Below are 17,164 nucleotides of genomic sequence, written 5' to 3' on the forward strand. Positions count from 1 at the left end.
CTCGAGTTCTGTCAGAGTGACCATCGGGTTCTTGGTCACCTCCCTGACCAAGGCCCTTTTCCCCAGATTGCTCAGTTTGGCCGGGCACCCAGCTTTTGGAAGAGTTTTGGTGGTTCCAAACTTCTTCCATTTAAGAATGATGGAGGTCTCTGTTTTCTTGGTGACCTTCAATGCTGCAGAAATGTTTTGGTACCCTTCCCAAGATCTATGCCTCGATACAATCCTCTCTCGGAGCTCTACGGACAATTCCTTTGACCTCATGACTTGGTTTTTGCTCTGACATGGACTGTCAACTGTGGGACCTTATATAGACAGGTATGTGCCTTTCCAAATCGAATCCAATCAAATTGTAGAAACATCTCAAGGCTGATCAATGGGAACTGGATGCACCTGAGCTCAATTTCGAGTCTCATAGCAAAAGGTCTGAATACATGTAAATAAGGTATTTCTGTTTTACATTTTTTATACATTTGCAAACATTTCTCAACTCTTTTTGTGTCATATTATTGTGTGTAGATTTGAGGAATTATTTTTTTAAATCCATTTTAGAATAAGGCCATAACTAACTAAATGGAAAAAGTCAAGGGGTCTGAATACTTTCCGAATGCACTGTATTGTCCAACGAAATGCTTACTAGCAGGTTCCTTCTCGACAATGCAACAATAATAAAAGTTAAGAATACGAACACAGTGGAGGCTGCTGAGGGGAGGACGAAGCCAATAGAATTACATCAAACACATATAAACCATATTTGATACCATTCCACTTATACTGCTCCAGCCATTACCACAACCCTGTCCTCCCCAATTTAGGTGCCAGCCACCTGTGGAACATAATGTAAATGGTGGTAGAATAGAATAAGCATTTTAGCATAAGTACTTAATACATGCTGTAATGTAGTCTGCCTGTTTCTTCTGTCACTGACAGCCCTCCATAAGATGAGCTATGTCTACCTGTCATATTGAAGCTGTCAAGAAGACCACCGCCAAACTCCCTAGTGAAAGCTATAAGTGAAGCTTCTTAAATTAGACACGATCATGTTTTTCCAGACACTGGTATTCATGGAAGCTAAGGGCACAAATCAGATTTGAGACAACTGTGATTTCCCTCCTTGACACTTTTGAAAGGATCCCAGACACCCTTCTGTATCTATGAGCAGTGGCTGCTCAGAGAGAGACATGATTTGAGAGGATAATCAAAAGAAGGGAAGCCCAAGGTAGAGAGAGGTACATTGGATATGCAGGAAGTGGGAGCGCCGTCCCGTGGTGATTAGTTGGGGCAGTTCCATGGCTAGATTTATGGCACGCAGTTGTTGAACGCCTGACAGACATCCGAGGCAAGGGCTCCACCGCTGCTACCCCTTTTACTGCTGCTTCAGAGGAGCTCTGTTTGCTACCGGAGAAGAAGCTCTGTCTCAGCACACAAAGGTAGGCAACATGCTCTGCTTTCTTAACTACTTAATGTTGTTGCTACTGTATGAGTTAGTGCTCTGTGAATATCTGCATCCTTTGAATGCTCTAGTGTTTCAACTCAAGTCTTTACAGTCTAACCTTTGACCTGTCTGCTGGTGACATTGGTGTCCCTTTTTGCCTTTTTATTTTTATAGAAAGAGAGAATATTGCATTTAAATGTAAGTGGATTTATTTTCCCTGTTTCATGTGCTGGTAATAATTTTACCATACATGGTCAAGAATATTGGAAGACAGAAAAATGTTGTCAGTGTACCTCAGTTATAATTTATGTTAATTTCCCTTGTTACTGTATCATTCTGTTGATTAGTTTTGCTCATGTTATGTCCTGTGGCTCTTTTAAAATGTAGAACCCAATGCTATGCCCTATGTTTAGAAGTGGAAGCATTACAGCAGATGGGAGATATGGACACAGCAGCTTAGACAGAGACAAAACACTTAGCAGAGAACGGAGAGGGCTTGGCTTTCGATTGCCTTCTTTCTGACAGCTCACACCTGAGCTCCTCTGAGTATTGTTTGTTCCCCTGCAGTCTTTATAAGTGAACATCCTCCAGCTAGCAATTTGAGAAAGTAATTTTTAACTCCCTCCCCGGCTTTGGAAGTTCTGCTGGTGCCTGATCAGGTCAAAGTGAGGTGCTAAGAGAAGCCTGGAATCTCAATTAGAGTCAGACCCTAGTGATTTAGACAGGCAGGCAGCAGTATACACAATACTGCTACAGCCCTTTAGCTTCACATGAGTGAAGACAGAACAGGGCAGTAAAAGTAGCATCACTGGTTTGAGGTTAATGGACAAGGGCCCCAAGACAAAAAGCAACGGGAAAAGTCTATGAGGTGAACTCAATACTCTTCATCACAGGAGGACAGTGAAATCTTATGGGACTATTGGGATTTTGAAATTACTTTTAAAACCCTTTCATGTGATCGGGCCTCATAAAGAACTGTTCAACTGCTATGCTTGTGTTCTGTGAAAGGGACATGACTAGCATTTTGTTTCCTAAAGCACATTAGCTGAGGGGGATTCTTTCCATGGCAGTCCAGTGGCAAGGTTATTTAAGGAATGTTTATTTGGGTTGCTATGTGACTGGGCTGGCACTCTGAAACTGGAGTCTGAAAATCTTCAGTCACCAGGCTGCTCTCCTCTGTTTTAGCAGTAGACCTCATCCTAATGCTTCTCTTTAAATTAATTGGGCAGAGAAAATACATTTTACACCTCTATTAATAGTTATTCAACCTGTATTATTCATTTAGGCACTCCACAGAATATTATTACAGTGTAATTGTTTTAACACATGTATGCACTTTCTTAAATTCCTACTGCCAACACACTACATGAACATCTCTCATTTATATACTATGAGGCCGTTTTTTAAAGCAAGGTTATAAGCCCTGTGTGCATGTTTTTTTCAGTCAGATGTAGTTTGTATTCACTATAAGACGGGTCAAGAGGAAACCAATTTTGGGAACTGTTGAAATCCAATTTGTTATTATGATTCATCCTGATGACTCAGTCAAATTAATAATACAAATGGGCATTGGTATGAAAAATAGGTATTCCACACAACAAGGATTACTTCTACAATTCCCTTGTGGAGGTAATCCTTGGGTTAGGTTTTTTTGCTACATTTGTGTTGTAGTGAAATAAGAGCTATTTATCACTGCTGGGCTGTGGAGCCAGTGTGCCAGGTCCTAGGGAGAGGTGAATCCTGGTGGGAAGAGATGCTCTGTATCCTTTATGCCAACACGCTTGCTGCCTTTGCAAGTTTGCATTTTAATGGTAACAGCAGGAAACAAGCTGTTTGTATACACAATGACTAGGCGTTATCATCTTCTCTGAAACATCTCTTCCTAGGGGACGGACCCAAGCAGGGAGCATGTATACTATTCATCCATTTACCTTTGATATAGACACTAAGATATACCGCTGATTCATTAATCATGCATTTATCTGAAAAGCCTTTGGCAAGTTTTTTGGAATTGGAGGTTACAAGTTTGATGTTTTCTTTTCCACAAAAAACATTAAAACTTTATTGTGTACCAAAATGTTGTCTTAACAAACAAAAAGGATGAGTTATAATAATAAAACAAAGAGCTATAATAGTGCCACACATTACCAGTTAACTCCCCCAGCCTCTCCAGATAGGCCTAACCTTATCATTATTGGTTGGGAGCCAGCCAAATTACACTGAGGTGCTGTACTGGCTCATGTCGGGATAGAATTATAGTCCACAATGAAAAGTTGATCTTTAAACATGATGGAAACCATGTTTACTTCTGCAATGAGGCGGAGCATCTGTACATATTGTCACGTTCCTGACCTGTTTTCTGTTAGTTTTGTATGTGTTAGTTGGTCAGGACGTGAGTTTGGGTGGGCAGTCTATGTTTTCTGTTTCTATGTTGGTGAATGGGTACCTAATATGGTTCTCAATTAGAGGCAGGTGGTTTTCATCTCCTCTGATTGAGAATCATATTAAGGTAGGTGGGGTCACATTGTTTGTTGGTGGGTGGTTGTCTCCTGTGTCTATGTTTGCACCATACGGGACTGTTTCGTTCGTTCGTCGTTTTGTTTGTAGTAAGTACTTGTTCGTTCGTTCGTTCTTCGTGTTTCATGTAAGTTCGTGGTCCAAGTCTGTCTACATTCGGTTTGTTATTTTGTTTAGTTGTCAAGTATAGTTCGTTTTGTCTTGTTCAATAAATTCATTATGTCTTATTCCAACGCTGCATTTTGGTTCAATCCATGCTCTTCCTCTTCGGAATAAGAGGAGGAGGAACGCCGTTACACATGTAAATCACCCAAGCTGCTATGTCTCCATTCCTGACTGGCATGAAACAAATCAACATTTTTTATTTTTTTATTTTGTCAACAAGTTGAGATGTTAGTATGAAGTAAACAGCAGATCTTGGGGAAACTTGATGATACAGAAACTAAGTTGTGTTGAATGGTTTGTTGATTAAACGTGTGCATTTTGCAGTATTGGTGTCGACCAGTGGAGGCTGGTGAGGGGAGGACGGCTCATAGTAATGGCTGGAATGGAGTAGATGTTCCATTCCATCTACTCGATTCCAGCCATTACTATGAGCCGCCCTCCCCTCACTAGCCTCCACTGGTGCCGACAGAGATTAAATGAATTTAACAGATTCATTCATTTGTATCACCTTTATCGGTCACATTTAATCATTGTGTCTGTGTATTCTTTACACACACTCAAGGAGTGTTAAACATGATTCTAGGATTCAGTGTGGAGATTATTTGGTGAATGGGGTTGTTTCATTGTCATTGATCGTGAAAGGCATTTTATTTAGCTACTGTCTACAACTCAATACATTTTCTTCTGGCATTGCCTTGAATGAAAGTATGAATGTTGATTAATACATTTAATGTGACACCAGCCCTGGCTCCATTCCTGTAGGGCAAAAAAGCTATGGCTATGTACTCAGCTGTCACAGCCTGTATTCTCAGCGCATCCTTGTGAAATACATTACTCATGTTGTCTCTGCTCTTATATGACATGAATATGAAGAAGCAGCAATGCCTTTGCCATTTAGATCTCTGGTATTGTTGATTTATATAAGCATGCATTCCGACAGAACCCAAGAATCACGCTCTGTTCAGTTCTATTTCGTCTGGACTTCAAACGAAAGTCAGTGGAATGAGGAGGAGTTTTCGCCCTCTTGCTGTTAGCCATCTTTAATAAATGTCGGAAATATACTCAAGTTTTTCATCAGTGTTCTGGACAGATATCCAGCTGATCATTAGACACGTAGGTGTTTAGAATAATAAGAACAGGTTTTGTACTGTACATGGTTGCTGAAGCTATGAGGCAATTTCCATAAGATGAAGCATGATGATGATGATATGTATAAAGAGATGCGCCACTTCAGGGTGAGGTATAGTTGATGTCAAACATGTCCATTGATTTAAATTACCTCTTCATGTCCCTGTGTTTTCCCCAGCAGATGGTGAGGGAGCAGTATGTCACCACCACCCAGGACAGCAGTGTCCCTGCCCCGGTCCCTGACTCCATCTATAAGATCGGGATCTACGGTTGGAGGAAGCGCTGCCTCTACCTGTTTGTCCTGCTGCTCATCATCATCCTCACCGTGAACTTTGCCCTCACCATATGGATCCTCCGGGTCATGTGGTTAAACACAGTATGTGGGGTCTCTTAGCTCTAATTCATTAATAACACATGCTGCCTGACCTTTACAGTAGACTACACACAGATTGATTGGCACTTGTATGGACAAAACGCCATATAATCTTTCCTGCATCAATGAAAATGTGAGATGTTTGTTAATGAGACCTTGTCTACATTCTGATTGTGCCCACATTTTTAGACAGGTGTAGACAATCAAAAGACACATTGTGATCAGATCATCCTGCCCACCTCCTTCGGTAGTCAGAGACGCATTGTGTCTGGATATCTTACAAGTGTTGACAGATCTGGACAGAAACCATTTAAATCATCATTATTCTGCCTTGACAGGTGGCACCATTAACTGATTACTTCAATATGTGTCTTACAATAAATTAATATTATTTTAAAAGAATAGCTGTGAAATCATTTGCATAAAGGAAGAGACCAGGAAATCTGGTCGCAATGCAGACACAGTTTATTATTTTTATTTTTATTTATTTCACCTTTATTTAACCAGGTAGGCAAGTTGAGAACAAGTTCTCATTTACAACTGCGACTTGGCCAAGATAAAGCAAAGCAGTGTGACACAAACAACACAGAGTTACACATGGGATAAACAAACGTACAGTCAATAACACAACAGAAAAGTCTATATACAGTGTGTGCAAATGTAGTAAGATTAGGGAGGTAAGGCAATAAATAGGCCATAGTAGAGAAATAATTAAAATTTAGCTATTAAACACTGGAGTGATGGATGTGCAGAAGATGAATGTGCAAGTATAGATACTGGGGTGCAAAGGAACAAAAAAATTAATAATATGGGGATGAGGTAGTTGGATGGGCTATTTACAGATGGGCTGTGTACAGGTTTAATGATCGGTAAGCTGCTCTGACAGCTGATGCTTAAAGTTAGTGAGGGGGATATAAGACTCCAGCTTCAGTGATTTTTGCAATTCGTTCCAGTCATTGGCAGCAGAGCACTGGAAGGAAAGGCGGCCAAAGGAGGGAGTTGGCTTTGGAGATGACCAGTGAAATATACCTGCTGGAGCGCGTGCTACGGGTGGGTGCTGCTATGGTGACCAGTGAGCTAGGATATGGCGGGGCTTTACCTAGCAAAGACTTATAGATGACCTGGAGCCAGTGGGTTTGGCGACGAATAGGAAGCGAGGGCCAGCCAACGAGAGCATACAGGTCGCAGTGGTGGGTAGTATATGGGGCTTTGGTGACAAAACGGATGGTATTGTGATAGACTACATCCAATTTGCTGAGCAGAGTGTTGGAGGCTATTTTGTAAATGACATCGCCAAAGTCAAGGATCGGTAGGATAGTCAGTTTTACGAGGGTATGTTAGGCTGCATGAGTGAAGGATGCTTTGTTGCGAAATAGGAAGCCGATTCTAGATTAAATTTTGGATTGGAGACGCTTAATGCGAGTCTGGAAGGAGAGTTTACAGTCTAACCAGACACCTATGTATTTGTAGTTGTTCACATATTCAAAGTCAGAACCGTCCAGAGTAGTGATGCTGGATGGGCAGTCGAGTGCGGGCAGCGATCGGTTGAAGAGCATGAATTTAGTTTTACTTGCATTTAAGAGCAGTTGGAGGCCACAGAAGGAGAGTTGTATGGCATTGAAGCTCGTTTGGAGGTTTGTTAATACAGTGTCCAAAGAAGGGACAGAAGTATACAGAATGGTGTCGTCTGCGTAGAGGTGGATCAGAGAATCACCAGCAGCAAGAGCGTCATCATTGATGTATACAGAGAAGAGAGTCGGCCCGAGAATTGAACCCTGTGGCACCCCCATAGAGACTGCAAGAGGTCCGTACAACAGGCCCTCCAATTTGACGCACTGAACTCTATCAGAGAAGTAGTTGGTGAACCAGGCGAGGCAATAATTTGAGAAACCAAGGCTGTTGAGTCTGCCAATAAGAATGTGGTGATTAACAGTCGAAAGCCTTGGCCAGGTCGATGAATACGGCTGCACAGTAATGTCTTTTATCGATGGCGGTTATGATATCGTTTAGGACCTTGAGTGTGGCTGAGGTGCACCCATGACCAGCTCTGAAACCAGATTGCATAGCGGAGAAGGTACGGTGGGATTCGAAATGGTCGGTGATCTGTTTGTTAACTTGGCTTTTGAAGATTTTAGAAAGGCCGGGCAGGATGGATATAGGTCAATAACAGTTTGGGTCTAGGGTGTCTCCCCCTTTGAAGAGGGGGATGACCGTGGCAGCTTTCCAATCTTTAGGGATCTCAGACGATACGAAAGAGAGGTTGAACAGGCTAGTAGTAGGGGTTGCAACAATTGCGGCGGATAATTTTAGAAAGAGAGGGTACGGATTGTCTAGCCTGGCTGATTTGTAGGGGTCCAGAATTTGCAGCTCTTTCAGAACATCAGCTATCTGGATTTGGGTGAAGGAGAAATGTGGAGGCTTGGGTAAGTTTCTGTGGGGGGTGCAGAGCTGTTGACCAGGGTAGGGGTAGCCAGGTGGAAAGCATGGCCAGACAGATAACAGACACATTTTAATACCATGTGTAGACACATTTCTGGAAATGTGGGCATAATCAGAAAGTAGACAAGATCAGAACAAAGGACTCATGTTAGCACCAGGTATAAAGGGGGCTTTGGAGTAACTGAAACTACACAACACCCTGGGAATATAGTGACTGCATTGGGAGAGCAAACACATCTCTACTGCTTTAGTTTGAGTTTAGCCTCAGTCCTGGAGGGTATAGACACATGTCTCTTATCCTTGGCATCCAATGGCTGCCTGATGGGATGAATCAAATTCAATATTTCCCCTCTAGCCGGGTAAGCTTAGTTTTATACACGTTTCATGATTTCTCCGTCCTTTTGGAATATAGCCTGAGAGAAGTAGTTATTAGATGGAATTGAAATCAGATTCTGCTTTTGTTTCACACTATTGGATCATTATCAAAGTCACTATTGCCTGGGGTGCTATGAATCATATATTCACTGCAGTATGGTTAACTCCCAACACTAAACCCAGCAGAGACCGTCACCTAAAATAGATTCACTCACCATCCAGAATTAAAAACAACACATGGTGTCACAAAAATCCTTGGGGACACTATGGTCATGGTTAGTGAGTTCATTTGTTGTATTTTACCCTGTGCAATGTCTTTTCTCTGATGTATTGCTGAGTTCATTCTTTCGGCTTGTCATTTGAGGAAGGGATGGGACATCTAAAAGTAACAGCGGAGGGAGTGAGGCTTGAGGACGGCAAGTCAGAGTTCCTCTTTCCTCTCTACGCCCAAGAGATCCACTCCAGAGAGGTAAGCAAACAGGCTCCTACACTCCTCTTCCTTCTTCTCTTCGTCCCTCTCCTGATCCTCCTCCTCCTCAAACACCCACACCCAGTCCAATAGGTTTGTTTGGAATAAAGTGGTCTGGCTGCCCAACCTCTGACTCACTGTCAGGAAACCATAGAGATCAAAGTTGTTTGTTTGTTGAGCGGTTCCTATTAAGAACGCTGGGCAATTACATCAAAACAACTTTTCTGAGGCATAGTCATGAAATTCTGTGTATTTTTATATCACTCTCTTGCGTAGTTGGGAAATGTGTCTTACTCAATGAGCTTTGGCAGTACCTGTGGATGCACAGTGCAGCGAGTTCCTTATTAACCTCCTGAATATTTGTGGTGGAAAACAGTTGGTGTGCAATCCAGCAGCAGATGGTAACACTGCAGCAGTTGTTTACATGTTATGGTTTTTCCTCACTCTATCTTTATGAGCTTCATTAAAAAGGAAATGTATTCACCATTTATGGACTCACACATTCATCAATCAAGTCTACAGTTTCTAACGAGATTCAGAGTTCATTATATACAACCTGATTTTCACGACCCGCCCAAATACGTTACATCTCTTTAGCCCATTGTAACTAAATAGTGTTTTCTGGAAGGTAAGAGGGATGACCAGGTACTTGAACCTGTGAGCAGAACGATACATTTTGTAGCGTTCAAAATGTTCAATTACAGTCCTGTCCAGTGATATCTGATAATGACGTGCACAGGATGCTCATTGATGACCGAAGAGTTATTTTGTTCCAGGACTCCTCTCTCCTGGTGCACTCATCTGAAAACGTCACTCTCAATGCCCGCAATGAAAATAATGATGTCACAGGAAGTCTCTCCGTAGGTAAGAGGACAGAAAACACACACACCTACTCACGTAAAGCATGCTGTCAATGTTCATATATTGCACTATTTAACTGATATGTGGAGAATTCAGCAATGTCATTAATGGACTTGTCCTGCAGCTCTACTGTATGTAATACAACATTAGCAATGACAAAAACGCATATCCCCTTTCATATTCCATCAGATTGCCATTAAAACCCCATTTAATCAAAAACATAGCTTTCTATAATCAGCACCAGAATGGCCTATCTGTTACACCAAGGCCCTCAGGCCTACAGAGACTATTATTTGCGTACCTTTTATGGCTGGCCAGCGGGGTTCGTTGACGAGTGTACCATAATTAGAGGGGTAACAAACGACTTAACTAATTATAGTGTTTCACGAGGCTGTTATGTATTCTTGGTTGTTATGCCATAAAAGGCATTGACCCATCTGTGACTCTCTGTGAAGGAAGTTTAAGACCGTTGAAGACCAGTTATTTGGTCTATTCCCCCTCAGACTTAAGTAGTTTGGAAAGAACATCTTGTTCTGTTCTTCTATAGAAGATGGTATTGAAGTGTTTTAAATATCTCACTGCCCAGAGGCAGTTGTACAGTAGGTATACCTGCAACCTTTGTTTGTTTTTTTCTTTCTATGAGAGAGAGGTGACAAAGTGGAAAAATGCATTCAAATGTTAAAGCTGCGTGCATAATTTACATGTTTTAGTGATACAGCATATAATATCTCAATTATTTTAAGCCTATGTCTCCCAGTCCCACAGCTTTGACTGCTTCTGGTCTCTAATAATTCTCCCTGGTGTCATTTCAGGTCCAGATGTGGCCCAGGGAAATGCACCAAATTTTGTCATCAGCTCCAACACCAAGACGCTGTTTTCTGCAGATGACAAAGAGGTGGTTGTTGGAACAGACAAACTCCGTGTTACAGGTACCATCATGTCTGCAGTGTCAGTGTCACACCACTTAGCCCATACATGTGTATACAGCACTCCAGATAGGACCTACAAACAGGGTTTTCATTCATTTTCTTGTAATTTAAAGGAATGAGAACAATGTACTGAATCACTCAGTATTTTTCTTACATTGTAAATTGAAGCTAACTAATGCTACATGTTCAAGTTGCCTATTTTCCTTAAATATCTTTGTTGTGTCCAGTTGTAGAATTGCTGTGTGGGGTAATTAGCTGAAGAGAGTGCCCGTTGATAGCTTCATTATATCTCAGTCATCTGGACCCTGACTGACCGCTGAACGGTGACGTTCATTTCACTTAGCAAGACACTGAATGTCGTAGCAAGACACTGAATGTCTATAATGCAACAGCAGAAATACAGAGCAGAAGTTAATACAACCTTCGCCAGAAGACCATGCACAAACAGAACAAAGCTAAAGTTGTGTATACTGTCGCGATAGCACTCTAAGACCTAGTGAGGCTCTATAGTGTGATGTCAAGTGAGCAGCTTTGCATGCAATGGTAACATACGATTGGCAAAGGTAGATGGTAATAAAGATGTAATTAGCTAGGCAAGGGAGCTGTCACCCACAGTGATTAAATCACTGCAAACATATTCTCTCTCCTTCAATCCAGGGGGTTGGAGGTGACTGAGCCAGTGCACATGTCATCCTCTCGCTAACACCAGATGACAAGCACTTAGGGAAACAATTGACAGTCAAAAACTGTAGAACCACTCACACTACATAGTATAATTAAATAGAACACTATTTAATGACTGTAAGTCGCTTTGGAAAAAAGTGTCTGCTAAATGGCATTTATTATTATATATTATTATTATATATGATATTATATTACAATATGTAACATGTATCTCCAATGATGTTTCATTGTAATTAACTATCAACTTACTGTGTTTGTTTTTATTTAGGTCCAGAAGGTGCCCTGTTTGAACACTCTGTAGAGACGCCCCTGCTCAAAACTGAGCCCTTCAAAGACTTGAGGTAGATGTTGGATCTAATAATCACTGACCTCTTGGAAGAGGCCGATATGAAATATGAACTCTTAATTCCATGCAATTTGTTGATTCTTTCATCACAGTCACACGTGGACCTGATCAAACTGATGTTCTCCTGTGTGTTCCAGGCTGGAGTCTCCAACCCGCTCTCTCAGCATGGATGCACCAAAGGGAGTCTTTGTCAAAGCACTGGCCGGGAACATCGAAGCGTCATCTAACATGGATATTCTATTGCACTCCAGTGAAGGACTGGTGAGGCAATGTGTGATTTACTTGCTATTGACTGACAGTACTGTACTTATATTTTACACTACATGTGGCAGAGACATGTACATTTACTCACTGGCCTTGATATTTATAAATAGCAGTGATGCTGTTCCCTAGTGGCATGTAAATGTATTTCAGCAGTGTTGTGTAAATGTATGTGTTTCAGCAGTGGCTTGTAAATGTATGTGTTTCAGCAGTGGCGTGTAAATGTATGTGTTTCTGCAGTGGCGTGTAAATGTATGTGTTTCAGCAGTGGTGTGTAAATGTATGTGTTTCAGCAGTGGTGTGTAAATGTATGTGTTTCAGCAGTGGCATGTAAATGTATGTGTTTCTGCAGTGATGTGTAAATGTATGTGTTTCAGCAGTGGTGTGTAAATGTATGTGTTTCAGCAGTGGCTTGTAAATGTATGTGTTTCAGCAGTGGCTTGTAAATGTATGTGTTTCAGCAGTGGCTTGTAAATGTATGTGTTTCAGCAGTGGCGTGTAAATGTATGTGTTTCTGCAGTGGCGTGTAAATGTATGTGTTTCTGCAGTGGCGTGTAAATGTATGTGTTTCTGCAGTGGCGTGTAATGTATGTGTTTCTGCAGTGGCGTGTAATTTTTGTGTTTCAGCAGTGGCGTGTACATGTATGTGTTTCAGCAGTGGCGTGTACATGTATGTGTTTCAGCAGTGGCTTGTACATGTATGTGTTTCAGCAGTGGTGTGTAATGTATGTGTTTCTGCAGTGGCGTGTAATGTATGTGTTTCTGCAGTGGCGTGTAAATGTATGTGTTTCTGCAGTGGCGTGTAAATGTATGTGTTTCTGCAGTGGCGTGTAAATGTATGTGTTTCTGCAGTGGCGTGTAAATGTATGTGTTTCAGCAGTGGCGTGTAAATGTATGTGTTTCAGCAGTGGCGTGTAAATGTATGTGTTTCTGCAGTGGCTTGTAAATGTATGTGTTTCTGCAGTGGCGTGTAAATGTATGTGTTTCTGCAGTGGCGTGTAAATGTATGTGTTTCTGCAGTGGCGTGTAAATGTATGTGTTTCTGCAGTGGCGTGTAAATATATGTGTTTCTGCAGTGGCGTGTAAATATATGTGTTTCTGCAGTGGCGTGTAATGTATGTGTTTCTGCAGTGGCGTGTAATGTATGTGTTTCAGCAGTGGCGTGTAAATGTATGTGTTTCCGCAGTGGCGTGTAAATGTATGTGTTTCAGCAGTGGCGTGTAAATGTATGTGTTTCAGCAGTGGCGTGTAAATGTATGTGTTTCAGCAGTGGCGTGTAAATGTATGTGTTTCAGCAGTGGCGTGTAAATGTATGTGTTTCAGCAGTGGCGTGTAATGTATGTGTTTCTGCAGTGGCGTGTAAATGTATGTGTTTCTGCAGTGGCGTGTAAATGTATGTGTTTCTGCAGTGGCGTGTAAATGTATGTGTTTCAGCAGTGGCTTGTAAATGTATGTGTTTCTGCAGTGGCGTGTAAATGTATGTGTTTCAGCAGTGGCGTGTAAATCTATGTGTTTCAGCAGTGGCGTGTAAATCTATGTGTTTCAGCAGTGGCGTGTAAATGTATGTGTTTCAGCAGTGGCGTGTACATGTATGTGTTTCAGCAGTGGCGTGTACATGTATGTGTTTCAGCAGTGGCGTGTACATGTATGTGTTTCAGCAGTGGCGTGTAAATGTATGTGTTTCAGCAGTGGCGTGTAAATGTATGTGTTTCAGCAGTGGCGTGTAAATGTATGTGTTTCAGCAGTGGCGTGTAAATGTATGTGTTTCAGCAGTGGCGTGTAAATGTATGTGTTTCAGCAGTGGCGTGTAAATGTATGTGTTTCAGCAGTGGCGTGTAAATGTATGTGTTTCAGCAGTGGCGTGTAAATGTATGTGTTTCAGCAGTGGCGTGTAAATGTATGTGTTTCAGCAGTGGCGTGTAAATGTATGTGTTTCAGCAGTGGCGTGTAAATGTATGTGTTTCAGCAGTGGCGTGTAAATGTATGTGTTTCAGCAGTGGCGTGTAAATGTATGTGTTTCAGCAGTGGCGTGTAAATGTATGTGTTTCAGCAGTGGCGTGTACATGTATGTGTTTCAGCAGTGGCGTGTACATGTATGTGTTTCAGCAGTGGCGTGTACATGTATGTGTTTCAGCAGTGGCGTGTACATGTATGTGTTTCAGCAGTGGCGTGTACATGTATGTGTTTCAGCAGTGGCGTGTACATGTATGTGTTTCAGCAGTGGCGTGTACATGTATGTGTTTCAGCAGTGGCGTGTACATGTATGTGTTTCAGCAGTGGCGTGTACATGTATGTGTTTCAGCAGTGGCGTGTACATGTATGTGTTTCAGCAGTGGCGTGTACATGTATGTGTTTCAGCAGTGGCGTGTACATGTATGTGTTTCAGCAGTGGCGTGTACATGTATGTGTTTCAGCAGTGGCGTGTACATGTATGTGTTTCAGCAGTGGCGTGTACATGTATGTGTTTCAGCAGTGGCGTGTACATGTATGTGTTTTAGCAGTGGCGTGTACATGTATGTGTTTTAGCAGTGGCGTGTACATGTATGTGTTTCAGCAGTGGCGTGTACATGTATGTGTTTCAGCAGTGGCGTGTACATGTATGTGTTTCAGCAGTGGCGTGTACATGTATGTGTTTCAGCAGTGGCGTGTTCTGCGTCTGACCCCGCCCCTTTGTTGTCTGTGTAGGTGATTCTGGATGCCGAGACGGTGCGTCTGCCGAGTCTCCCCCTGGGACACGGAGGGGTGTCTGGAAACGCTCAGGGACTCTACGAAGTGTGTGTCTGTCCTAGCGGAAAGCTGTTCCTGTCCAAGGCCGGGGTCACCTCCATGTGCAGCGAAAGCCAAGAGTGCTAGCGAGTGTCTTTGCCATCAGATTATACCATAGTGAATGAAAATGCCTTTAAATTGGGTACTCTGAAACACTTTCATATAAAGCAAAAAAACAATCACAACTTTTCAATTCTGAACAAAACTGCCGGTTGAACTGTAGACATATCCTCCTAAGTAATATATCTATGGTGCATTTTATTGATGAAAGTTACATTTGAGACTATTTTACTATGTAACTGAAACAGTGACATGACAACTTTATACCACATGAATAAGTGGCTTACTCCTGCAATATAGTTGTTGATACCATCTTATGTTTACACTGAGTTGAGATTGTTTATTTTATAATTACGGTATTATGGCTGGGCAATGAGGAGCTGGTTAACAGATTACATCCTATGCAATATGTTTTTGTGGTGCAATAATATAGGTATTTATGTGGGCCCGGTTTCCTGGACCCAGGTGAAGCTTAGTCCACAATGGACAATCTCCCAATGAAAGTGATGTTTAGTGTAGGCTTAATCTGGGTCCGGGAAACCGGCCTGTAGTGTATTAATGTTGGGCAAATGGAGAGAAAAGGATGATATGATCTAGTCTGTAGATACACTGAGTATACCAAACATTAGGAACACCTTCCTAATATTGAGAACAGCCTCATGGTGTCAAGTGTTCCACAGGGATGCTGGCCCATGTTGACTCCAATGTTTTCCACAGTTGTGTCAAGTTGGCTGGATGTCCTTTGGATGGGTCATTCTTGATACACGTGGGAAACTGTTGAGCATGAAAAACCCAGCATCATTGCAGTGCGCCTTGCACCTACTACCATACTCCGTTCAAAGGCACTCAAATCTTGTGTCTTGCCCATTCACCATCTGAATGGCACACACACACAATCCATGTCTCACTTGTCTCGAGGCTTAAAAATTCTTATTTAACCTGTTTCCTCCTCTTCATCTACACTAATTGAGGTATATTTAACAGGTGACATCGATAAGGGATCATAGCTTTCACCTAGATTCACCTGGTCAGTCTGTCATGGAAAAAGCAGGTGTTCCTAATGTTTTGTATACAAATGTAACCTAGTTATGGTCTAAGAAAGATAATATAAAATAGAGGTACAGTTGAGTGTGTTTGTGTTACACATTCATTATGCAACGTTAAGCAATCTGATACATCTGTTGCTAGAGATTTTAAAAAGGGACTGTTTTCCCAAGTACTTAATTTCATCTCCCAGTTCACCAGCTGCCACTGTGTTTCTGTAGTTTTTTTCATTCATGCATTTATTGTGTTTGCTTAACATTGCAGAATTAATATGTTACACAATCTGATACATCCAATCCTGTTGCTAGAGATGTTAAAAAGTGACTGTTTTCCCAAGTACTTAATTTAATCTCACAGTTCACCAGCTGCCACTGTGTTTCTGTAGTTTTTTTCATTTATGCATTTATTGTGTGAAATGTATTTATTTGTATGTTTTTTTAGGTGTGGTATGTGGCCATATATCACAAACCCCCGAGGTGCCTTCTTTCTATTATAAACTGGTTAACAACATAATTAGAGAAGTAAAAATAAATGTTTTGTCATACCCGTGGTATGCGGTCTAATATACCACGGCTCAGCCAATCAGCATTCTGGGCTCGAATCACCCAGTTTAGATTAGTCAGTCAAACTAATCAGTATACTGTAAGTAATAACTTTGCAAGAATAGGAAATTAAATGGATAGTGTGACATTTTGGCAACTAAGCCCCTTGTTCTACTTACCCAGAGTCAGATGAACTCATGGATACCATTTGTATGTCTGCGTGCAGTTTGAAGGAAGTTGAAGGTACTTTCTGGAGCCATTGCTAACTAGTGCTGTGACTGGAAGTGTACAGGAACAGCTAGCATGCATTTTCATCACTCTCTCAAATTTGTTATATTTTCTTTCTCAATACATGGTTGTGCTTCTATCTCCTTCCTTGGCATAGGCCACGACATTAAATATGCTATGATGTCGCACTCCTAATCCTATTGCACTGCATTACTGTAGCCTACCCATAGCCAACTGTCACATACTGTCAAGGTTACCAGTCTATTTACTTTTGCGCATGTTTGGCTATTGAATTAGCAATTGATAAATGGTAGCCTACAATTTGTTGTGTGGCGGGAATAATTTAAACCAGTTATGTCAGAAAAGGAGACACGTCCTGCAATGTGATTATGATATAGGCCTATATAATAAATATATAATGCAATCTCTTTACCAATGGCAAATGCATCTGTTTTATCATTAGGCCTAAGTTTTAATGTTTTTATTAGCCTACCATCATTATAAATCCTGTGCATCAAACACCTCCCATTTTCCCCAAATTAGCA

The 17,164-nt window shown here is 41.5% G+C and overlaps 1 protein-coding gene across 4 annotated transcripts; it reads left to right on the forward strand.

The window, feature by feature from the left end:
* The first annotated feature begins 1,066 nt into the window (after positions 1–1,066).
* LOC139549767 (gamma-sarcoglycan-like) lies at positions 1,067–17,047 on the forward strand. 4 transcript variants are annotated; one of them, XM_071360527.1, is made up of 8 exons: positions 1,067–1,427; positions 5,421–5,618; positions 8,794–8,898; positions 9,675–9,762; positions 10,572–10,688; positions 11,641–11,713; positions 11,856–11,979; positions 14,665–17,047. In XM_071360527.1, exons 2-8 carry the CDS (start codon positions 5,424–5,426, stop codon positions 14,830–14,832), a joined length of 870 nt encoding a protein of 289 aa, XP_071216628.1. In that variant the 5' UTR covers positions 1,067–1,427; positions 5,421–5,423; the 3' UTR covers positions 14,833–17,047. The 4 variants fall into 4 exon arrangements, with proteins under 4 accessions (XP_071216628.1, XP_071216629.1, XP_071216631.1 ...); XM_071360528.1 differs by having other exon boundaries at positions 1,068–1,427; positions 5,424–5,618; XM_071360530.1 differs by lacking the exon at positions 1,067–1,427 and adding an exon at positions 3,972–4,038.
* The last annotated feature ends 117 nt before the right edge of the window (positions 17,048–17,164 follow it).

The sequence above is a fragment of the Salvelinus alpinus genome, chromosome 22 (assembly GCF_045679555.1).
Source record: "Salvelinus alpinus chromosome 22, SLU_Salpinus.1, whole genome shotgun sequence".
NCBI lineage: Eukaryota > Metazoa > Chordata > Actinopteri > Salmoniformes > Salmonidae > Salvelinus > Salvelinus alpinus.